General features: G+C 42.0%; 1 protein-coding gene across 1 annotated transcript; it reads right to left on the bottom strand.

Annotated features, from left to right (window-relative positions):
• Window positions 1–3,910: 3,910 nt before the first annotated feature.
• mbtps1 (membrane-bound transcription factor peptidase, site 1) lies at window positions 3,911–25,334 on the bottom strand. Its single transcript, XM_062421335.1, is given in 24 exon segments — window positions 3,911–4,911; window positions 5,427–5,557; window positions 6,062–6,188; window positions 6,344–6,475; window positions 6,581–6,721; window positions 6,854–6,931; window positions 7,082–7,206; window positions 9,578–9,734; window positions 9,841–9,956; window positions 10,085–10,257; window positions 10,413–10,601; window positions 10,769–10,913; window positions 12,042–12,203; window positions 13,882–14,033; window positions 14,887–14,989; window positions 15,526–15,593; window positions 16,239–16,355; window positions 16,473–16,582; window positions 17,218–17,328; window positions 17,828–18,043; window positions 19,621–19,771; window positions 19,773–19,888; window positions 20,903–21,489; window positions 25,200–25,334. Coding segments are annotated over 23 exon segments (3,249 nt in total). The 5' UTR covers window positions 21,105–21,489; window positions 25,200–25,334; the 3' UTR covers window positions 3,911–4,684.
• Between the last annotated feature and the right edge of the window lie 336 nt (window positions 25,335–25,670).

The following is a 25,670-nucleotide window of genomic DNA, read 5'->3' as shown; positions in this document are numbered from 1 at the left end:
AGAGGCAAAGTCAAAGCAAGAGACTAGAATTAAAGGAAGATGAGGACGAGGAGGATTTGGAAAGGTATAAACTGTAAAACGTTCTCAGAAGAGAACTTGAGAGTCCCACCTGGACAAAATTGTTTTTACACAAGCGTAAAATATCTGATTGAGTCCTGGTGCCTTCACAATTGTGTGAAACCAGTCTGATTATGCTTTCTGCTGCGAAGAAATGTTAAATACTCAAAGGTTCAAAATGCTGAAGATTGATGTGGAGTAGATCAGGTGTTTCATTTTTGCTCATTTCAACCAAGACTGACACACGAATGAGGGAAGAATGTGAGAGGGGTCTATTAATGGAGAGTAATAACAGAGGCTTCTCCATTACTGCATTAGTGGATATTTGGAGAGTTACAACAACATACTGTTAAGGGTTAATGGGAGACGGTGGAAACGGAACTGCTGCTTGCATAACTTTTTTTTTTCTTTTTACACACCGCTTTGCTCTCTGCCTCTCATCTTTCCTGTTCTTTTAAATGTTTCTCCATCTCTGTCTTTTGATAGCTACACATAGAATGTTTTTGTCCTTGACTCATCACTGTACAGCTAGTATAGCCTGGAAGGAGAAGTAAAGAAGATAAGGTAATTGTAAATAGTTTTTACAGTTAATAGTTTTAATAGTTATTTGACTACTTATATGTAAAGTTTGTGCACAGGATTGATGTGCTGCTGCAACAGCCAAAAACATTTAGTTTGACTTCAACAAATAAAGAAGCAATGTCATTTCATGTCACTTGTGAAATTGAGTTTCTGACTTTTAATTTCCTGGATGAAAATAAAAAAGCTGCACAAGGAGCACCCCAGTGGCTGAATGATAACTGAGCATGTCACATAACCTTAACACCCTTTGTTCAATTACAGCCAGGGACCTTTGTTGCATGTAATACCCATCTCCCCCCTTTGTTTTCCATCTGCTTCTTCACTGCCCACCATCCAATAAGGGCATAAAGGCCACAAAAAAAAGAAGAAGGAAAAAAAGCTACATAATTTCATTTCCTGCAGTACAGTCACAAAGTAACAGTCTGTACCCTGTAAGTGAAAGCTGCTTTTCTACAATAAAGCCAGAACAAAACCTATGTCTGGACTGCTTATGGTCAGTGTGCAAATTTGTGGTTAGAGGGCGTTTAATTTCAAACAGATACAGGAAGTGGCGGCATAACTTCATCACTCAGTCAGTCAGTCAGTCAGTCAGTCAGGGACAGACTTTCACATTTATAGGGCTGGCCTGTTGCAGTCCAGACAAAAAGGTAGGACATGGACTGAAGCTTTAATGTAATATGCTGATTTGCATGCATAACCCCTCAATTTATAATTTTTAAAGGAACTGAGGAAAAGCAAATTGACCAACAAATTCTCTTTAAATATGAGTGGAGATAATGAGTTAGAGGGGTATACTGTATGTATGGGAACCCTTTCACTGCTTGGTGTCGCAGGCCTGACAGATGGCAATGAGTAGGTGGGACATAGTCACTATTGCAGCAAATCAATAAGTCAACTCTAAGCCCTAAAAGTTGTGCTAATAACAGTTAGAATACTAAATTAGAGATAATGAATGCTTTTTATTGGGCATGACTCCACTCCACTGGTCCAGACTAAAATATCTCAACTATTAAATGGATTCCCATGAAACGTGGGATAATATAAGATATCCATGGAGTACAAATCCAGCCGACTTTTCACTTTGTGCCACCATGATGTTGGCACTTTTGGTTTTGAGTGAAATTATTCCACAATTATTGGATAAATTGTCATAAAACCTCTGGCTTTTCATCTAGCACCATTATCATCATCAACTCTTTGAGTTATAACCAAATACCTGCAAAACTAATGAAATTCCCCATGCTTTGTGTTTGGTGCTAATTGTTAGCTCATACAACAGTATTGGCTGCTTCCAGATTGATTGAAGAGTATGTTTGTAGAGTATGAAGTACTGATACACTGCACACTTTTTGTTACATCATTTTCTATCTTAGGGTATGAGCAGGATATCAAGTCAAAAGGATAAAGTCCAAGAGTAGTCACGAGTGTTAAAGTTGAAGTCTTTTTTGATTTTGTCAAGAGGGGAAGCAGGAGTGTAGATGTTACCCAGCCTCTCATGCTGACACAGACATGGATGGGGAGAGGTACAGGCTGGTAGGGCGTATGATGAAGGAGGAACGGGTGAATCTGAGTTGGGGGTGAGGGTTCAACTCAGAGCCGCCACGGTGTCTCTTTCAACTGCCTGTCCAGGATGAGAACAGGCAACCTGATTGGCCCAACAGGAAGTCCTGGCATCTGGGAACCGTGGAGGGAAAGAGGGCATGTGACCTCCACTCACCACCAGCTTTCCCAAATCTTGTTAGCACAGCTAGCTGGCTCCGGGGTCATTTCCCAGTTTCCCAAGGTTCCGAGGGAGATTAGTTCTCCAGTGGGGCCGTCATCCAAGAGGACGGGTGACAGATTCACAGGCTGATCTGGCCTATTAGGCTCGGATAAGGAGCCAAAGCTCAGACCTCCTAGCACACCGACGCACATCACCTCTGATGAAATCAACCTGCATCACTGAATTCAGCCCATAACCAATACTAAACCCATGAGTGAAATGGAATTAGTACATTCAATCTATAATTACTCAACAGAAAGGAATGCAATTATTCTTTCTCAATTCCTTCTCAGTCTGCCAAGGTTAAAGACAAAATACATTTTAGTAACCTGCAGAATGAATATGAATGAGCTCATATCACAAGTTTAACCTCCACTTTCCTTTTCAGGCTTTTGGTGAATGTCGCTAAATGGTTTGGCAGTGAGTGATCATGTGGACAATAACATTTTTGTGATGTCAACAGTGCAATGATGAGCAACTTTGCAAGATATTGCAAGAAAAATAAAGATGAAATCTGAAAGCACAATACTGTAAACTTCTGCCAACCAGACAATACAAGTTTTCTCATTCTAACTGCATGAATAATTCTAATTCCCTACAAAAATCTAAAAATCTTATAAATGATGATTGTTTCTTGATGATACAGCTGCTCACATCAGTGGCTTTTCTAGCTTTCGATGATGGGAGATGTGTTCAAACTCAAATATAATGACTTTACTTTCTAAGATTTTTGGAATAACACATGGTTTTCTACTTCATCCACAAGGGAAAAGTCAGAAGAAAGAAGAAGAAAAGTCCATTTCAGTTGCTGTAATAAATAACTGAAAGCACCCCTGATGCTTTAGCTGCTTTTAATTAACAAATGGAAACATCTAAAACTCAATTAAAAGCCCCTACGGTGGTGTATTGCTCATTGTAATTCAAAGTGTTGGATAGAAAAAATTATAATGATATATTTCGTTTGACAGGGCAGGACGCAACTACAACAGGTCGAGTAACAAAGAGGGCATTGTGGCAATCAATCATCAAGGTCTCCATAGCCCTCAAAGTCCCGACATATAATACTCAATTAATCTTGTGTGCACAAGATATTAGATCCATCTTGTTTGTGTTTGAAAATTCGTAATTTGGCACCATCTGGTGGTCGTGTGAAGCATGACACCGTGGCAAGATTTGTCCACATGAGAAAGTGGAAACCGCTAAATTCATCTTGAAAGAAGTGGTGCCGGAGGAGGATCATGTGACAGAGCTTATATTATAGCTTCCACTGTTTGTGTATCAAAATTCAGCTCCACATGAAATCACTATGCAAATCATCTTTAATCTCGCCATAGTAAACTCAAATCATGGAAAATGTGACCTGAGTGAAGGACTCACCACAAGCAGCGTGGTTCATTCTCTTCAAAACAGCAGTTTGATATCTTGTATTACAAACAAAAATAATCAAGAACAAATAACCAAGCTGATCACTTTGATAATGCTTTTTTTAATTGATGAGATATACTTGAACAAGTCTGTCACTGCTACTTTGTTGACGATGAGGAGGATGCCAACAGAATGCCTCGCCAGAGTTCATTCATTTTAGAAAATATAAAAACAAAGAAGAGACAGTGATTTAAACAAATATGGACAGGACTTACAAAAAACAGTGGATGATGACAGAAGAGTCTATGAAAGAGTCTGGGGACAGACACCTGGATCATCCAGTGGTTCTCATGTTGAAACGTCTGCATGGTTGCGTGTGTGTCTTTGAGTGTGGGATGTGTATCAACTGCTTTATTCTCAAAGTGTGTACAGTATGTATGTGTGGTGCATTTTATGTGTCAGGGTACGAACAAATTCAATAAATATAAAAGTCAGACAGATTTCATGAAGAAAAAAAAGTTTGGTCATAGAAACTCTTGCAGAGAAGAGAGCGAAATGTTGACAACATGGCTGTCTGGATCAGGCTTCTTTTTTTTAAGAAACACTGTTTTACATCACGTTTGTAACACTGTTCAATACTGTTCATTAGTCCACAAACACCCACGGACAGTCTTGAACAGACAAGAGGCACAAAAACTGTCACACAAGTCCACAGACAGCTGGAGTCATGTTGCGTTCATGACCAGTAGGGTTGAGTTTAAGAAGGTCCAACAGCCAGACGTCTGCCACAGTACATTAGATTCTGTTATTTCACGCCTCCAAATGTTGCCATTCAACACACAGTTGTCCTTTTAACAACGACTCAGTTTTGGAGGAAACCCCCTGGTTTCAAGCAACAGTTCCAAAGTGCAGTCCAAGTCAAACTGTGGGGTTTTTCCCACTTGTTGTTTGCTGCTGCTGCTGCTGTTGCTGCTGCTGCTGCTGGAGGTACGTGGGTTTTTTGATGCGGGGTTTCCTGCGCTTGGGTTTGCTCTTGGCCTTGGTGAGCTGGACCACGAAAAAGGAGAGGACGACCATTGCTCCCAGGAAGGCGAACATGGGGATGGTCTGGCCCACTTCTTGGTTGTAGCGACCGGGCATTATCCCTGCAGGAGGGGGGGAAGGGGCACAGGTCATATGGCAGATCCTAAGAAACCACCTTTATTCTATAGTAGTCTAGTCAATTCTTTCATAGAAATATCCTGTTATGTGTGCTCTTATACTGAAAACATTCTGACATTATAACAATATCTCAATCTAATTATCTGTTCAGACTTATTTGCTATATTGATTGAGGTGTGGTTTGTTGTTTTTAACATGTTTTAACTTATTATTTATACATTACGGAGCCACATAAATAATCATATGACAGGCAATTTAACAAGAAACTGGTGAGTGACATTCTTTTATTCATTCAAGTCTTCTTTTAGTGAAAACAATATGTATTTGAAGGCAATGAACAATAGGCTAATATTAATACCATTATACTATTCCCACTTCAAAAGCTGTTGTTTAGATCAAAGGTTTCAATACAAACATAAAAATTGCAGTTGTAAAACGCTAGATGTAAACACTGAGGATTCAGACTGTTTAAAAGTAGTAATTTGGAAACCTTCATTACCTCCAGGGATGTCCCAGGCCCCACTCTCCCCAGGAGACAGAGGTCTGACCTGGGGACGGTACGCCCTCACATTAGGCAGAGCTACTTTATCCAGATCCACAGAGAGAAGCTTCTGGTGCTTCCACAGGTTACTGAGAGAAACAAGGAAATACGAAAGGTGAGACGGATCATGTGCAGTGTAATTTGTGTGTGTGTGTGTGTGTGCAGATGTCGAGTCTGTCACAAAATTCTCTTCCCTCCGTCTTACATGGATTCACTCTGTTGACAGGCTGAAAAAAAGCTGTCTGCTTGCATTAAGACACTTATTCCACGTTAAAAGCTTAAAGCTATTCATATTGAGTGTTTGTCACTTACTGAGGACAATACTCTGTGCTCACACTGTGGGAGAAATAATGAGAAGGTTGACAATGGCAGAGAATGCAGAGGGGAAAATACACCCGAGAGTCTTTAGATTGATTGAAAAAAAGAAGAATTTGGAATAAACATGAGCATGAAGCACACAATACTTGATAAACAAGCGCCCTCTGGGAATTGTAGTGCAAAGGGACAGTTTACCATCATTGATAAATATATAATGAGAATGCTGTACAGATTACACATGTTCTATCTAAACTCTACAGTTTCATTAAACCTACCTGGGTGCTGTCTCATTGACGGGCTGTGGCTTTGCCCAAGAGAGATGGGGGCAGGCTGGTAGGGGACGGGGCTTTGGGTCTCCTAGGTGAGCCTCCAGAACCTTTGAGTAGCGATAAAGATGGTTGCCTGGAAGGAAGAAAGAAAGAAAGAAGAAAAATGGAAAAAGGGGGATTATTTGAAGGTGGAGTTTCCTTTTTTTCTATTTAAGCATTTAATGACATGATATAAGGACAGAAAACAGGATGCGCATTAATGTGTCGAGAGTCATTTTCCACTTTTACCTTCCAGTCTCTGTGGCAGTGGGCGCTCTGTGCCTGTGGGAGGTGCCACTCTACTGTGGGAGTGGCTGAGGCTGGGAGGGGTCATACTGTAGGAAGTATACTGAAGGAGAGCGTCTAGCAGCCAGAAACAGTCTGCGAGATCGACGTCAAACACGACAAAAAATGTAGAAGAGTTAGCTGAGCCCTTTGTTGTGTGTAGAAACATGCACACATCAGCACACGCTGTAGTGAAGTTACCTTTCTGTCTGTGGCTGTCATCTATACAGTTAGAATCACCATACAGAGCTATGCGTCCACCCCCGTCAGACGGCGTTTGGTAGAGTCCGAGGATGGGAACTCCTTCAACTACCGCTGTCTCCTGCTTTAACACTTCTAGACCTGTGGAAAAGAAAAAAGAAGAGAAATAAAGACTTTAATAAAGATTAAAAAGTTGCCTGTCAGGCTGCGTGGCTGCAGGCCAGCACTGTGCTACCCTGAGGGTTCAATACTTTAAAGAGAGGTGCTTGGTACCTTGGTCCTTTAGGTTCTTGGCAATCACTATTCCGTCTTCTGGGAAACGAGCAATGCTGCAGCCTGAGGCGTAGTACACTAATAGAGAGAGAGAGAAAGAGAGGCAAAGAGAGAGAGAACCATTTTTATTTTCTAAAAAAACAAAGATAAACAAAGGAATAATGCTATCAGACACTGAACAGGGTTTGTTAGGATGTGTGTGTGTGTGTGTGTGTGTGTGTATCTTACTCTCATGATCAGCCAAAGTGAAGTCTCCCTCGTACAGCCCGTCACTGAAAGCCATCCCCCACACTGAGATCAGGTCGTTCAGAGCCGGTACGTTAGCGCCCCCTGTGTCCGGCATCCACCACTGCCTGCAGGTCACATTAAAGAAAATCAACTGAAATATTGACATAAAAAATAAAAAATCATACACTATCACCAGAAAGCTACACGGGCGATTTCAGTGTTACTGTAACCTCCCTGCAAGCAGAGGACTGTGTAAGAAAAGTAACAAATCGAGTCGTTTTCACAGTAGTAAATCTAAATAAAATCCAACACTGCCTGACACAAGATAACTCCAGGTTGCCAGAAGGTTTTACAAGGAGAAAAAATGTAGCTTTGTGATAACAACAAGGGAAAAACTTACAGTAGCGGGACATTTATAAAGAGAAAAAACTGGGTTCTTAATTCAGTATTCTGTATGTGGGTTAATTTGTCCAGAAAAGGCAGCTGTGAATGAACGAGTCTCAAATGAACCATCGCCGCTCAATTAAAACTGAATTACTCAGCATAATATTTTGAAGCCGCAGAGACTATATTTAACTGTATTTAAGGCCGTTAATCCCGTGGATGTGGTGCGACAGCTTGGGTGGGATGTGAACGGAGCGGTGGGGAGTCGTGAGTAATGGTTAGATCCGCGTGAGGAACTCTGAGTCTTGAGAAGTGGTGATATATTGCATCTATTACAGAGTGAGGAGGCATAAATAGAGTCTTCTAACGCTGGAGACAGACACTGTGATACAGCGGGCTGTTGAGCGCGCCGAGCCGTTTATCTTGCTATCATTATAACGCGATTAAAGCTTCCTGGTCAAAAGCATCGCAGAGGTAAAAGCTGTTTAATCATTCAGCTGTGTCACAATAGAGGACAAGTGTGTAGATCTTAAATAAACACACGGGAGGTTTCTCAGATAAATAAATAGAACTGGAGAGGGAGAGGACTATCTTTTCAAGTTGCTACGACTAATTCTGACACACAGAATTAATCAAAACCCACTCTGCATTATTTATCGAACTGTTGTGGAATTGCTGAGTTTGCATTTATTTCTTTTTTTAAAGAGCAGAGCGAGAACAGTTTTACACTTAGAAATGCTTTGGAATGATGTGCAGAATCCATGCCTACAAATACACGTATTACAAGGACTTTTTTTTTTTTGGTCTTGCCACCTCATGAGTCAGCGTCAAAATGAAGAAGTATCTTTGTCAATACAATATTCATGTTTTGTAACTATTACTGAAACCTGAGGGGAGAGGTGATACTTTTTTTTGAGCTTTTTTTTCTTCTTTGTTTGCTTCACCTTCGGTTAGTCAGCACTTTTTCAGCAGATAAGACTCTTTTTGTGTGTTATTCTGGCGTTGGTTCAATCTGATTTATACCGGCTTCAGATTGATGTCACCAATACTTTCCTTTAGTGATTTTTTTTTTTACTTGTATGTTGTGCTCATACATCCCAGTATCTAACTGACTGCATTATCTTAGAAATGCAAACATATATAATCATATTGAGCCAAAGACTTATAATCCTATATATCAGGGTAAGGGGTAAAACAGCTGTGTGAGGTGAGGTTAAAATGTGATGCTGCTTTCACACTTATTTGGTTCAAATCCATTTTGGTGCACCTGCCCATATTATATATATGTTTGTGTGTGTGTGTATATGAGTGTATAAGTGTATGTGTACGATAAGGTATCTTTATTGATCCCCCTAGGGAGGTATTCAAAATGGACACAACAGTAGCCGTGTAAGGGTGAAAGTTACAAAACGATATAAAAAAAATAAAAAAAAATAAAAAAAAATATACAACAAACAATCTCTGTGTAAATAATGTCAATAATCTGCAATTATATAAGTGCACAATATGCATAAATTCCTGATATTATAAACAAGTTTGCATTGTTCCTGGGATTTAAATATAAAGGACAGCATCAGTCTTTCTTAGTGGCAGTGGGAGGTACTGGGAGCTGTGGTGTTGTACAGTCTGATGGCTGATGGTATGATGTTTCTGTTTTTGTTCTATTTAAGTAACTATCTCATATTATGCTTTCTGTTCCATATCCTAGAGAGGCTGTGTTTTTTGTGAATGGGTGCCTAAATGTCACTAATCATTTGGTAACCATTGTAATCCTCAGGAGTGAGAGGATTTTCCCTAAATCAATCAATCACGGTGAAAAGGAGTTCAAACAAAGGCGTGTTGAGCTTCAGTCCTCCTCCATGTACTTTGATACTTCCTCATAAAAAAGTGAAATGTAGTAACCAGAGTAACTTTTTCCTTCTTCTTTCTACCAAATCATCATTACGCATGAGATGAGTTGCAGCCTCGACTGATAACAGTAGATATTTATATGTGTTAATAGATGCTGTTTGTGTCAGAACACGACTAGAGCTACAGCTTGACTTTGAATATGATAACTCTGCACAACATTAGCTATGATATCAAAGTTCAGCAGCAGTGAGCAGAAAGTACCTGGTGTTCTCATCGTAGAACTTGACCTTCCTCATGACCGACGTGTTGTACCAGTCGCTGAAGACAATAAGCGACAGGCCGTTGTCGATGTCTCTCCTCAGCTTGGTGATCTCTTCGGGGAAATACTCCTCCTCGCTGTCCACCATCAGCAGTGTGCCTACAGGGAAGGCGAAAGGCAAACAAACCCATTAGTTTTTTAACTGGTTTTATTAACCTGCCTGGAGCTGCAGAAGTCCTTTTAAATCTTCACTCTGTGTTCTTACCGTACTGGCTGGCATCAAAGCAGGTGATGGGAGCTCCGAGCACTTCAACAAAATATCCCATACTCCTCAGGTGCTGGTACATGTCCCTGAAGTTAGTGTGGATGTGGTCCCCATTCCTGGAAACATGTGAACAAGCACAAAAAACACTTTGCTGAGATTCATTTAGGTCAAAACTTCACTTGAGTTCAGGGAATTCAAACAAAGCACAGAAACGAGATGCTGTTCAAAGGAGACAGGCGCGTACCAGTCTAGTGGATCGTTCTTCATGCGGAGGTTGTCTCGGGGGAAGTAGCCCGGCGGGTAGCGCAGGTTGTGGTATTGGTCCCATAGCACCCTCTTACTGCGCGGAGGAGTTGGCACGATCTTCACCTTGATGGGCAGTTTGACTGTGGAGGTCAGCTCCCTGCCGACCTCAGACTGTAAGAGGGTTGGGAAAAGAGGATTCATTCATTACATGTGCTAGACGCTGCCTTATAAAATCTTCAAAAAGTTCGACATTCTGAGAAGAAACTTCGAGTGTGTGATGTGGGGAAAATGTCACACGGAGTCCAGATGTGGCTTCGCTGACTCACGTCGTTCTCTGCGGGCGACGCCACGGTGACCATCACGTGACCTTGAGCGATCCCTTCCCACGACGCCGCTTTCTTGGCCACGGAGATGGAGATGGCGAGGTAACCGGCCCACGGCCACAGCACCGGCGAGTAAGAGACGGCCACGTCGATGTGGTCTCCGTTCTGCGGGAGGTAGGGCTGCCAGATGGGCTGAACGGGGGGAGAGAGAGAGACCTTTTCATCATAATGCAAAACCAGGTCAGTAAAGGAGGAGACTTGTCCTTTTACTCGTCCTCTAACAACACTTGAGAACATAACTCTTTGTGATTTATGGAGTAACATCTAAAAAAATGAAACATTTGCTCTCTGTTTGTCACCTTGTCGACAATCCTGCCGGTGACCCCCATGCCGTTGAGGATGGTCACGTTGACGATGGTAGGCATTCCTCCGTAGTAGATAGGCTGGGAGCAGTAAGGCCACATGTATGGACACTCGGTCAGGTCGATGTAACTGGGGGAAAGACTGGTAGAAGACGAGGACGGGTTAACATGAAGCCTTTCAGTGTTGAGTTTAAGTTGATTATTTAACTTTTATGTCCATGAACATTTCTCTTCCTTCTCCTCTGCTTAGTTTTGTTTTGATACATTTTTTGAATCATCTTTTTATTTGTGTGAAAGGTGCTATATAAATTTAACTTATTATTATTATTTATATGAGACTTTTCTGGAAAATATCACACATGTGCACCTTTAGTGAGTCTTTTTTTTTAACTTGATGCAAATGAAAATTGTAAATGGACCTTGAGTTGAGATTATTTTTGTTTTCACTGTCAAGAATGAACTGTCGTTGAGGTCTGCTGGCTTAGAAGTTACAATATGTACTATATATATATATCTATATATCTATATATATATAGATATATAGATATATATATCCTGAAGCCTGTCATGTGCCTTTTCTGAAAATCTTCAATAGTGAAAAGCTAGAGCTGAGAAATGTTTAAAATTATTATTTCTTTTAAATGTCCATATAAATGTCTTAAACCAATATAACCCGCTTTTTCTCTGCTGATCCATTTTGATGCCTGTGATGTTTTTAGTCATCATTGTAACTTTTGTGCATCAGTGCACATTACGCCCGCCAACGTCAGCATACAGCCACATTGTGATTGCGTCATAGATATTTTGGTGGAGTATTCCTTAAGTGTATTCCTGCCAGCTTGAGTTCCTCCCATTTTTTTCCCCCATGAGCAGCACAGGCTCGGTCTACTTTAGTGTTACGCAATTGCCTGTGTATACGCTTCCATGTGCAGAAAACCCACATGAATGGACAGATCGGTGTAGCTGTGGAGCAGAGTGAACAACGGCCTTTGTCTGTCTTAATGTCCACACATGGACGTGTGTGTGTTTGTGCATTCCGTGAATTTGTTTCCCCGAGAACAGACACTCACACACACTCTCCAGCCTGACTGCATCAAAAACATCCAAGAAAGTAGCCGTTTTAAAAGTTGCTTTCTTAACTTTCGTTCAGCTTCTCCTCTCTATTTTTTTTTCTCTCCCTTATTTTTCTTGTAATTCGTCTGGCCCTTCTTTCTTTTTTCAACCTGACATGTTGGTGCACGTGGTGCATGTTCACGTTTTACGGTCTCACCTGGCCTGAGGTCTGTAGCTGTTGAGGATCTGGTAGGCTCTGATCAGGTCTAGCTTTCCGTGGCCCTGCTCGAACATGTTGACCCCCGGCAGCCTGCGGGCCGAGGCGATCAGAGCCTGCTTCATGGAGGCGGGGTTCACCAACTCGCGGTTCAGGACGGTGCTGGAGGACAAAGGACGACGAGCTGGGTTAATGTGTGTGTGTCTGTGTGGTGGTGTAAGATTCCACAGCACAGAAAACAAGAGAGATGGGCTGGTATGTATGTTTATGTGTCATTCTCCAGGGAGAGGGGAAGGGTGCCTGCTGTCTGAAAGGATGCTATGATGTTCAGCCCAGCAACATGAGCCATGTGTTTTCTATGCAACAAGAGGGCTTTCACCACGCTAACAGAGGGGATACTGAGAATAATACTCGGCATTCATCAGTGACACACCTCCGTCCTCTGGGACAGATTTCGCTGCCTGCTCGTCAATGATTACAGCACAAGAGGTAATTATTACACCACATCCAGCTTTTTTTTTTTTTTTAAACCCCTCAGTATTATAATGTATCCTCTGTTACTAAAGTCCTCTACAGATCAGATGTAACAGCACCCTCACTTGGATACTCTCATGTAGAGTGTCATCACTTCAGGCCCCCGCTGGAGACTGATGAGCTCTAAACTAGCATCGTCTAAAATTACTCGGCACAATGTTTTTTCTGAATTGGCTACACAAGACTGTAGAGATGGACGATGGAATGATTAGTCCAGAGCAGTGGAGGTTTCTATCCTGCTGACTTGTCCTTGATGGGAATATACTGGATCTCTAGCAGCTTTTTTGAGTTTCTGATGCATTATCTCTGACCTCTGACATTGTTGGGAAGAAGAGCATTTCCTCACAAGAGCCAAATGTGATGTTACTCGTAATGCTGGAGACTGAAACTAAATGTTTTTTTTGGTAGGGACTGAAATATGTTGAGACAATGGTGAAGTACTGAAAACTGACTTGTAATCTTGTGTTTACTTTTTCTTTGATCAAATAGTTCCTGATTTATTTGAGTAATGTTCTTGCACATATGCTTGTAATCACACTACATTTGAGAAGCCTATTTCTTGAGTTAAAACATTCAAATGTCAAGGCAAGGCACCCCCATGAACATATGTTTGGTATTTTGATATGTTTGTAAAAAAAAAAAAGAAAAAGCACAAGAATGAATAGATATAGTAAATTCTATTTATCTTATGGGCAGGATTACTTTCTCTCTGTCTCAAGGAAACTGTGTTTTATTAAGTTAAGGACTAAGTGGGTCAAATGTGTGAAGCCCTTGCGGCCAGATTTTGTTGAGGTGTTAAGTGAATTGTCGTGTAATGCTCTCATCTCCCTGCCTCTTTATTTTTTATCTAATTTCCTCTTTTCTAACCTCTCCCAGACATACATAGTGTCACGCTTCGTTTTTTGTTGTCGTTTCGCTTTCTCCTTTTTAATGTCCCATTCAGTTTGACTTCTTCTAATACCTGGAAAACTAAAACTAAATAAAAACTAAACTAAAACTAGTTAATTGCTTGATAAACTAACTAAAACTAAACTGAAATTAAACAACTAACTGACAAACTAAATAAAAATAAAAACAAATGAAAATGTAAAAACTATAATAACCCTGCGGGAGAAGAGATAACACTGCGTAAATTATTATTTTTTTAAATCGCAAAAAGAAACTATAAAAAAAAAAAAGGCAAATTCACATTACAGCTGTTGGTGCTATTAAATTAACTAGTAATCCCAGAAAAGCTGCAGTGCTCCCAATACAGGTCGGTTATCCTAATAATGTGTGCTGACTTTTTTCTTGCTTCGATACTCACCTGGCCAGAAGTGTGACAGCTCCAGCCACCACAGGGGAGGCCACGCTGGTGCCGGAGAGAGAGCGACATCCCTCCTTCATCCCGGACCCCCGAACACCGGAACCGTAGGTGACGATGTCAGGCTTCACCCTGCCGTACCCCCCTGGCAGCTCCTGCGCAGACAGAAAAGATGACACACAGATTATTGGCTATAATTGATGGTGATGGTGTGTTCAAGCCGCTTTAAAACCTCTTTAAAACAGCCTTAACACAGCTTTAACCTTTACTGTTTGTCTCTTTAGAGATTCTCTTTGTTGCCTCATACATGTTTACACACACACACAGATGTTGTTTTGTTAGCAGCGAGGACTAAAACAGCTTTTATTCATTCGCTTAATAACTACATTTCACTTCATGTCATTACGCCTACACCGTAAAGTCACACTCTTAGTCAGGGAGGAGATTTACAGCCACTCTATGACACTTCCAAAGCTCCACTACTGTTGAAAATTATGGGCGACTCCCAAGATGTCAGGGGTTGAAAAAAAAAAAGAGGGGCAAGACGAATTACAAGAAAAAAAAGGGAGAGAAAAAAATAGAGAGGAGAAGCTGAACGAAAGTTAAGAAAGCAACTTTTAAAACGGCTACTTTTTTAGATGTGTTTGATGCAGTCAGGCTGGACAGTGTGTGTCTGGTCTCTTTATGGCTGGATAACAGCAGTGTGGAGGAGGGAGACAGACTGACTGGATCAGAGAGGGAAGTCTTAATCAGATCCCAGGGTAGAAGTCTGCTATGGGTGACGACTGATTAAAAAAAAAGAAGAAAAAGTGGTGTGTGTGTGTGTGTGTGTCTGGCTGGCTGATGGGATATGGATGAAGGATCAGGAGACTACACTATGGTTGACTAGCTCCAAATGCAGAGTGTAGGTCTCTGCAGATAAAACTGATAAATGACATATGTGTGTGTGTGTGTGTGTGTGTGTGTGTGTGTGTGTGTGTGTGCGTGCGCGCTCCTGGAGAAACTCACCCAGGTGGTCATGCCTCTAGATGAAAACCTGGCGATGTTGTCCTCAAAGTCGATCCCTCCTACCCCAATCACATCCATCTGGTCTGCTGGGTTGTTCAGCGTGCTGAGAGAGAGAGAGAGACTTTCTTATTTCACTGCACTCTACCACAAGTCATCTCCTGTTTTGTCTTTTTTTTTTATGATCTATTATAAAAGGAGGACGTTTCAGCAGATGTTAGCAGGTCATAAAAGCCAGCTGACATGAGGGGTCATTTGGATCAAAGTGTTCAAGGCAGTGTAGAGGAAGTGAGCGTTCTTGAGAAATTCAACAAAAATTAACACGAGCAGAGGAATTCTTGTGCAACCAGACCACTGCAAAAATCTATTGTTGACATTAGTACAAGTGGAGCAGCTTGTAAAGTTGGCAGTCTGACTCAGTTAATGTGTTATACAGCAGTACTTGTCAGGTTTGTTAGTATTAACTAACATTAGCAAACACAAGCTACTGGTCTTATTACAGCAAGTAAGACTCAAGAGTATGGGTTTGTTTTATTGCTCATATATACTCAGCTGTTACAGAGTTAACAGCAGCTTCATAGTATGCTTTTTAAAGTTTTTAAAGTCCCTCGAAAGCCATTTTTTGAAAAGTGATTAGCATACCCATACAGAGGTCCATCGTTGCCGATAGCAGACACCATGATCACCCTGTTGGCAGTGAGCTCCCACACCTGTCAATCAAACACACGGGAGGAAAATTAACTAACATGTGAAGAAACACAATTCTATAATAATATAAAAAAACTACTTTTTTCTTTACAGGTGCTGTATTACCAGCTGTTTCATAGTGTTATATACTGTTATATTGGCCTCAAGTGGTTACTAAATTGCTCCTTTCCTCACTCTACACTTTAACCTTAAAAAACATGCTGATCCATGGACATGAATGCCAATAAACCCTGTTAATAGGATCTTTCTACACTAAGTGTTTAATGTAGCAGATGACTATATTGTTTCCCATCTGTGCCGCTCACGTCATGTCTGCGTACTTGGTGTGACCCCTCTGCACTGACAGCTGACCTGCTTTATTTTCTGCCTCACTAACAAATTGTGAAAAAAGGTTTATACTTAAAGAGATGTGGAGAGAGAGAGAGAGAGAGAGAGAGAGAGAGAGAGAGAGAGAGAGAGAGAGAGAGAGAGAGATTTTTTTGCGCCTAGACAAACATCAAAACATCTGCTCACGTTTCTCACGGACCTGGTTCAAAGTCGGTCAGCTTTAAACCAAATGCTACCATGTGGCTTGCAGCATTCCTGTGTCGGGCTGCTTATGATAATATCAACCCTCTTTTATTCCTGGATTAGCGAGCGTGTCTCACCTTATCAACGAAGGGGTGGTCCATGAAGTCAGGCCCCCCGATGCTCAGGTTGAGAACGTCTATCTTTTTCAGGATGGCGTAGTTGAAAGCGTCCAGAAACCATGATGTGTAGGACACCTGGGAGACACATAGAACAACATTAGCTCCAGTTTCAGACTGATTTGGATTTATTACAAACTATCTCATTAAAACAACCGGTTGGACTGAAGTTATATATGAAGAACGTGTGCGTACCTGGTTGTTGGTGAACACTCTGAAGATGTGCAGCTCTGAATCGGGGGCGAAACCCTGGCACTCCCTCATACTGGCTATCACTCCTGCTACAAACGTACCATGACCCAGGCCTGAAAACAATACAAGAGATTGATGAAACCCTCGGCAACAATACAATGATAATCATCATAATCATCAACATAATTAGCCCCGGTGTCTTCATCATCATCATTAGGGTTGCAAAATTCTGGGGATGATCAAAATTGGAAACGTTCCATTGGAATGAATGGGAATGAATGGAAATAAACTGGAAATTCACAAAATGCACGTTAGCCTTTAACAGGGAACTTAAATTTTGTTTGAAAATTTAGCAAAATCTTGTTTAACAACAACCAGATTTAATGCAAATACAGTTGAATATTTCCCCTGTTCCTCAATCACATGCACATAGCACATTACTTACTCCTACATGCACTGTGCATTCCTCCATAACTTGGGACTTTTTTGGGAGGGAAGGGGGTTCCTTTCATTTTACATTTTGAATGGGACTCATCTTTCGGGGGTGGGTGGTATGTTTCTTTTACTCAACATTCATGTTTTTGTTGTTTAGCCCAAATTTCCAGTTAATTCCCATAAATTCCCATAATTCCCATTGAAAGTTTCCAACTTGGAAACTTGGAAATTTACCGGAAATTGTCCGCCCCTTTGTAACCCTAATCATCATTAACATAAAAATCATCAGCATGTTTTTTTTGTCCTTCCTCACCATCATCCAGTGTCTTTTCATTAGTCCAGTTGGTCCTTTCTTTCACATTCTTAAAATGCGGGTGCTTCTCACTCAGGCCTGTGTCAAACACCGCCACCTTCACCCCAGAACCTGCACACGCAAAAAAAGAGAATGTGGTGTCGTTAAAAGCTCTGGCAAAAAGTGGAAAAGACGCATTCTTTTATTGGAGGCAATCCTTAAAGTCCAAATCCACTCAAAAATGCATTCTGCTTTTTTTTTTGTTTCATTAGTAGGATGTTTGAGGAATGATGTACGTGCAGAGTTGGAGGCTGTTTTCACAATTAACATGCTGAAAGTGGAAAGTGACATCACGACTACTTTGTAGCCAATTGTGGTCTTGAAATCCTTGAATCCTCTAGAGTGCACACACATACTGAGAATGAACTTTTCATTGAAGTAGGATCTGCATATTTATAGATTCTGGATATTAATGAGGGAGAAGGAGTAGATGTCATTTTAGGGGTTTTACTGAGATAATTAGACTTTTTTGTGGAGGAAAAAAAAACATAAATGAAGTGAAATTTTATAATGGATGTTTCTGCAGGTCTTCACCATCCTTGCCACCATGTTAAAAGGTCTGAAATCTTACCGGTGTGTCCCATCTGCCAGAGTACGTCTGCCTGCAGGATCTGTGCTACGTGGCGCGGGATGGCCCGTAGCAGGCGCCGGCTGGAGTGGCGACCGGTGGCGTGCCAGAAACCTGAGCCCAGTGACAGGCTGGTTCGTCGGAAAGGCCGGGACGATTGCCACGACTGCCATTTTTGTGTCCCACGGGTGGCGTTGCAGGGCGCGGCGGGTTCAGGCGCTGCGGAGGAAGATAATATAAGTGTCAGACTTTAAGGTTGTCTCGCTTTCATTAATATTTAACTCACAGTGTTGCTCAATCAAAGGCTGCATAACAATTACATTCATTATGGGTTCATTTATCTACCGCGCCACTTTGTGACAGTGGTCCTGCAGACGGCACAATCTTCCTAATTTAACCTAATCATGCTTATCATGTTCTGACCCCTCATATCAAACCGTTTTCTCCCTCTTGCTTTCCTCTGTCTGTGTTCCTCTCTCCTCCCTTCAGCTGTGATGTGAGGCTGATCACACCCGCCTCATCTGAATCACTATTTGAGTCACTTGGACGGAACAAATTTTAACGAGGTCATTAGCAAACGAAAGCAGAGCCGTGCAGGACATTTTATGCCTTTAAAAAGTAGGAGTGAAATACGAGGGTAGGGGTCATCTCTTTTATCTATCCTTTTCTAATGAATTACACCGTGGATGCCGATCTGGTGAACGTGGCCTCATTGTTTATCTACACTGATCTACTTTCCCTGGGGAGGTTAAGTAAGGACAGACATGGCAGCAACTTTCCAAACTTTGGACACCTTTGCAGTGCCTGTTTGGGGGCTTTATTTCAATCCGAAATCTCTCCCTCTCGCCAATTACAACGCTCGCGAGTCTTCTCACTTACAGCCCTTAAAATCATTAAGAAACAGCTGCTATTAAATCAATTCGGTGCACGTAACGTAAAGCTGGTGCTCATTACAGACGCGCACTCGTGCTCTCTCATGCATTTCGAATAAATGAGCTCGAGCTGATAAAGTAACCCTTTTGGTGAGGCTTGCTCTGCATTATTTCCATCAGCGTCTCCAGAATGATAAAGCATGTGCAGTTTGATTCTGTGCAGGGCTTAACATGACTTAAGAGTAGCGTCTGCATATTAAAAAAACGCTTCTACATCGTAGCATGTACTATTAAAATACTAACATTTGGATATTTCTAAGAAGGAGATACATTTCATTTTATCTCGATATGTGACTTTAGATGGAGTTTTCTAGACTGTTAACACATTCAAATGCTCCTCTTCAAGAAACACCGGATTTAAAAAGGTTGCACATGAACAACACATGGCCTCCATACTGATATTGCATGTGGATGCAGGATGGGGGGCACACTGAAGCCTTTCATCCAGTGCCATGCGCAGGGTGTGCCCCACCCCCTCTGTCCAGGCAAGCCCCACAACACTGACTCACCTAGTCCCTCCCACGGTGAGCAAACACAGACGGTACTCTGTCCTCATTCCCACCCCACCCTCCCCCACATCACACACACATACACAGAGTTAGACATCAACAGCCCAACATGGCCCGCAATTCACATCAAGATACACAATCCTCCTCTAAACCACAGACACAGTGGAGAGAGAGAGAGAGAGAGAGGGGGGGGGGGGAATTCATCCTCTGATCCAAACAAAGAGACATTCTGTGAACTGTAAGCACACAAACAACTTTCTGTATCTTTGCAGAGTGTTAGATTTCTTCAGCGGGACTTTTTTTGCCTCTCTTAGGTAGGCGTGCCACCCTAAGAAAGCATCGTCTTCAGACTTACAGGGAGTGTATTTGAGCGTGCGGAACACTTTGCGTTGCGGCGTCACCCTCTTGATGTATGGGTGGTCCTCTAAGGTCAGCAGGCTGCCGCGCAGAGCTTGGTGGATGCGGACCAGCTCGAAGTCGCTGGGGTAGTCGGATGCCGGGTTTTTTCCTGGGAACGATGTGCCACTCCGGCGCTCCGTCCCCGCCGGCGTTCCGCAGGGCGCTGCTGATGTACAGGCTGCGAGCTTTGGCCGAGAAATATCCCGTGAATGTGACGATGTACTCTGGAGAGAGAGAGAGAGAGAGAGAGAGAGAGAGAGAGAGAGAGAGAGAGAGAGAGAGAGAGAGAGAGAGAGAGAGAGAGAGAGAGAGAGAGAGAGAGAGAGAGAGAGAGAGAGAGAGAGAGAGAGAGAGGAGAGATATGCTTAATAAAATGTTGCTCACTAGATTACATAGTGTTTCTATGTAATCTAGTGATCAACATTTTATTGAACTACATAAACACATGTTGTAATATTTATCTATTCAGTGTCACAATAATAAGGACGGAGCTTGAATTACAAGTTGTGCAAACTAGCCAGGTAGGGTGTGCTATAATCCTCAGTTCAGCACAATAACTACACTGCTGTTATTATAATTTGATGACACTAAGGTGTGTCTTAAAGGCTCTTACTGTATACGTTCATACGAGCAATAAATCCTTCTAGTCCTGTATGAAGTCAGATAACAATAAAGACCTAATTCCTCACGGTCCTCCCTTTGCCCCCCGTCTGTGATTCGTCTTCTTGTGCTTTTTTACAGAAGAGACGGGAAGCTCACAAACTCAATCAGGGATCAGTTCTGAGCAACAGCTGTGACAGGTCTGCAATAAACGACAAACTCGCCTCTTTAGCAAAAGCTCATGTCTCCCCTGGCTGTGCTCATACTGCCACTATGCTGACAGGTGGGAGGAGGGAGGTAGAGGGGGTAACGAGGACAGGGCTCCATCATCCTCTGAAAATAGATGAAGGTGTGTATTTATTACCTTCAGCAATATCAGTTCAAATTTCGTGATCTGGAATAAGACAGTCACCGCAGACCACTTACTGACTTATTTACAGCTGTTGACAAGTGACAGCTGAGCTACTGTATCTCCATGACAACTGATGAAGATACTGAGAAGAAGCAGAAAACGTTGACTTCGAGTTATGTAGAGAATAAACCATCAGGCTCAATTTGAACTACAAGAGTTGGGGGGGGGGTTTCCACAGCTTACAAAAACACCACTAGACATACTGTACCTCCCACTGATTTCTTACCATGTTCCACCACCTTGGTGGAGAACTCCAGTTTGACGGTGAGCTCGGAGCAGTTGGAGCCAGACGAAGAGTGGAAGGCCTCTGAATTGGGGGTGTGATCAGAGTCAGATTTGCCTCCTCCCACCGGCTCCATCCCCACCACAGGCAGAAAGCCTGCGAGCAGCCTTAAAAGCATGGACACCCACAAAGGAAGCAGGAGCATTTTGAGTAATGAAACCGTTCAGGACTATCAGTTTCACCGCGGGCCCTTTGAAACTAGGAGTGGCAGGGTTTCGCTGTTTTCGGGTGAAAAAACGAGCTGAATCGGTGTCAGTGAATCAGCGTTTCATGTCCAGAGCTCTAAAAATGAGTCCATACTGCAAAAGGCCTGAGCAGCTAGATTAATTTCTTTCTGCGTTTCCTCTCCATGGTGGTAGTCCAGGGTGGAGGGTCAGTGACGCTGCCAGAGGAACATAGCCGCCATGTTGAGAACTGGAGGAAGCGGTCAGTTGGAGCGGCGGACGGATGGGAGGATGGCGCGGGCAGCGATGGAGGGAAAGTAGCTGTCGATCTAGACTTTTCCTCTGCGGTCCTTTCTGTTTTTATCTCTGCAGAGAAAAAAAAGAAGCAAAACAACATAGTCAGGGTTCCAACTCTTTTCATGACTGGAAAATTGGTCAATCATTTTCCAGGTTTTCCAGGACACGTGGGAACCCTGATAGTGAGAACAAGTCTTACTGTCATTTAAATCGCACTACTTAATTACGGCAAAAGTGTTACATACCGAAACTATCGAACAGAGAACAATTAAGGTCACATAGATAAAAAAGAGCCTATAAACATTTATTGCAGGAAATTATTTTGGCACAAATCTGCCAAAATATACTAGGCCAATATCAGCGCTCTGCCAAGCGTTCTGCATATCACCAACATCTAATCAGTTGTTCCTTGACCTCGGGTCTATCTGTCTGTATGCATTTCATAAACATTGCCTGCATATGTTTTTGAGACATGCTGCATTAAAAATATAACATCTGCTCACATCAGTAACTTTTTTCGCCCCCCTCCAAACGCTCAACAACACCAAGACAAAATGACGTAGCCTTTGTTTCCATTTATGCCATCATGCCATGTTTAGAGAAAAAGGAGTATTTCCTCTGCCATGCCTAGGGGAAGGAAGGGAGGTGTTGTACAGACTGATGAGGTATTGGCCACTCCTTCCTCCTTCCTTCATTAACCAGCCGTGAAAAGAGTGTGCTAGATAGAGCGAGTACACAGAGATAAAAAAAGTTGATCTTACCTGGAACGCCGACTTATGAGCTGTACATAAGAGAGCCAGAGAAGCAGCTCAGGATTTACTGTGGCTAACTTCCTATAAGCTGCTTTTAAACCATTAATAAATGTTGTTCATGATGTCAGATGACAGTGAAGGAAAAGCTCTACTTTGGCAAAAAGATGTGTGTAAAAATCTTAATTAAACAAAAAAGGCTTTAAGCTACATTGAAGCCTAAAAAACCACAAACAGATTAAAAGTAAACCCCAACACTGACACAAAGAGTATCAGCCAGGCTGCCTCAACTGACCCAAAACTCTGTGTGATATACGACTCCTCCCCAACACACACACACACACACACACACACACACACACACACACACACACACACACACACACACACTAACACACACACACAAAAACAGACCTGTATCCTCCTGGGCTACATCAAAAAGGGAAATTCTGGGCAGGTACAAGATCGTTTCCCTCCGGTAATAAAATACACAACAGACTCACAGCTACACACAGACACCTACGACACAAAAAACCACAAACACACACACACACACACACACACACACACACACACACACAAACTCAACACAAGAGTTCATGAGAAGCAGCTCGGCACTGACTGAGGGTCCAGCCCCGGTTACATTACATAAGACGTCCCTTCCCTTCCTGCAGAGCATTTAACTGCCTCCTACAATACAACAGATGGACACAGACGATGCTCTTTTTTCAAATTAAGCCCAGTTTTGTTTGGGTTTTTTTCTAGTTTAATGAAAATGTTTTGTTTATTTATAGAATTCATCTATTTGTTACACTTTATTAGCCACCTATTCCCAGTTTATGGGGGAACTGCTTTCATCAATTAGCCTTCAACACAACCCACTCGATGACTGTTAAGTGTGCTGTGGACCAGCTGCTCTCTGACTGTTAAGCTTTATTGGCTGCTCGGAGCACGTGTGCAACATGTTCCAGAGCTGAGCGCGTGTGTGTGTATATTTCATCCCGGTGCTTGTGACACTATTGTCAGGCTGTCATTAAAAATCAAACGCAATCAGAAGGATGAAAAGAAACTAAACACCCCTAAAATTACAGCGTGTGTGAGTGCGTGTGTGCTACCTGGCCCATACAAGTTGGTTTGATTACTATGAACACAGGAGCAAAAAAAACCCAAACAAACTAACTAAATTTACATGGCTCAGCAGTGTGTAAACAAGTCCAGATTCTGTTCCAACACTGCGATGTTGTCTAAACCTGCCTTTACCTATCAAATCACTCGAGTAGAAATGAAACCTTCTAGTGCTGATGTCGATGGCACAAGCAGACTCTACTATATACACACTCACACAGACACACATCCTCGCAGACCTTTCAAACGTATGATTCACATGTCGGATGTTTACTGTGTGACTTGAAGTTTTGGTGGTAAAACCGCAGGAAAATATGAGGTTGTACAGCTCTCTGGATCTCTGAGGTTTTTATGCAGCATGTTCAGTTATTGCTCACAGAATGCATGAAGCTGGAAAGTGCCCAAATGCAGAGGAGGGAACTTAATTAATGTTAATGTGGCTCTTTTAAGAACATGGTGATCTGTTTACAAACCCAGTAGGATATTACTGGAATTATATATATATATATACATATTTAAAAAAAAGTTCCTGTGGATGCACACTGTACTGGAACACGATCAAACACATAATCATTACACAAAATCCCTATCCTTAATCCATTCTGTGTGCTTGTGTGTGGTCACATGCCAACTCCTGCTAAGCTGTAATGATACAGTAGATAAAAAAAAAACTGCAGATATGGGCCCACACACAAGTGAGTGATAGGGGTGTAGATGTTGTAATTAAAAGCCCCTGGCTGCTCTAGTCTGACAGGAGAGAGGGAAAGAGAGAGGGGGCTCAATCACTAGTTCCGGCCTAGGGCAGGATTGCCTGCTTGTGTGAGACAACAATACAAGCAACTAACGACTACTGGTTTAGAAGCAAGGCTGTAAAAATAGTCCTACTGGTTAAGGGCACGGCTGTAAAAGTCAGTGTGGGACCACTTGAATAAACATAACACCAAACCACAAAAATGGCATCAAAACCTCAAGGCAAGTATAGATTAGTAGCTAGAAAACGACCCCCGGCTCAATCAAAGGGAAGAAAGAGATGGAGGGGGAGATCCACCACAGTGTTATTATCAGTGTACAGACAAAGAGAGAAAATGACTTTACTCAAGGATTACATCATTTTCCAATTTTGTTAAGAGCAATCCAAACTCAATAGTTTTACAATTTTGGGGGGGTAAAAATGCAGATATAATAAACTACCACAAGTGAACTGCAGCTGTTTTGTACATGTGCACATCTGTATACAGTGGCTGACAAAACACACAGAGGTGCAACAGCTCAACATCCAGGTACCCAACACCAACTGACTTCATTTTTATTCTTTCTAAAAATATTCATATGTGAGTTAGTGAGTTAGATAGTTCACTCCTTGAGCAAACCCAACACAAAGTAAACACTCGCTCACGTTTTACAGTGTGTGGTTTCCATTAAAGGGTGTAAGTTATAACACGCTACCAGGATTTCAATACGTGAAGGAACAGGAGATTAAATAAGAGGTCGCTGCTTTCCAAGATGACACAACCCGTATTAAAATAACTGCTTTAAAAAAAAAAAAAAAAACTATAAACACGTCAGCTAACAGCATAAAGCATTTTAACCACACAGAAATATCGGCTTCATCAGTATAAACATTGCAAGCATCAACAGACATGCTGGAAGCTAGATATCTCTGAGCTCGCGTATTTTATCGAGTTAATGACGTTATTTGGAAAAACATTAAAGCGCGAGTTAATGTCAAAAGATAATGACACTTCACCGTTTGAGAATGCTTTTTGTAAACAAGAAGAGCTGGGGATAGATTTCCAGACGTAACTATTAGCAGTCTATCACATGTACAGCGTTTAGCTAGCTCGCTTTGTAGTGTTGTACAGTCGCTGCTGGAGGTTTGAGAGGCTTTTCTTTTTTTTTACTCACCGAGCTGAACCACGGCTAACTCTTCGCAGTTATTTGCTAGGCTCTGTCATTTATCGTCCGCGTAGTGATGAGCTGATAGCTAAGTTTAATGTCCATCGAACAAAAGCTAGCAGCAAACTCACAGCGATACAGCCGCAGACCTCTGACGGCTGGTTATGATGGAGGGTTGCCAGGTTTAGCTAGTCTATCCTCCTAAACCCCTAGCACGATTTACCTAGTTATATATTTCAGGAAAAAAAGACAAAAAGACTAAATTAGACAACTGTTCCCCCTCTATTGTTTTCGTAGACACCAAATACGTTACTCACCTACTCTAAATGTTGTCACCATTACCTTTTACTCGCCTTTTAATTGCCTGTTTGACCACGGTGTGAAGCTTTGTATCAAACCTGGCAACACAGTGGGCCTTTAGCTTCTACTTCAGCGCAATCTTCCAGGTCATTCTGCGTGTTTGCCAGCAGTGGGCGCTGT

The sequence above is a fragment of the Scomber scombrus genome, chromosome 6, assembly GCF_963691925.1.
Source record: "Scomber scombrus chromosome 6, fScoSco1.1, whole genome shotgun sequence".
Classification (NCBI taxonomy): domain Eukaryota; kingdom Metazoa; phylum Chordata; class Actinopteri; order Scombriformes; family Scombridae; genus Scomber; species Scomber scombrus.
Note: the sequence above shows the minus strand (reverse complement) of the source record. Positions and strands in the feature narration are given on the sequence as shown.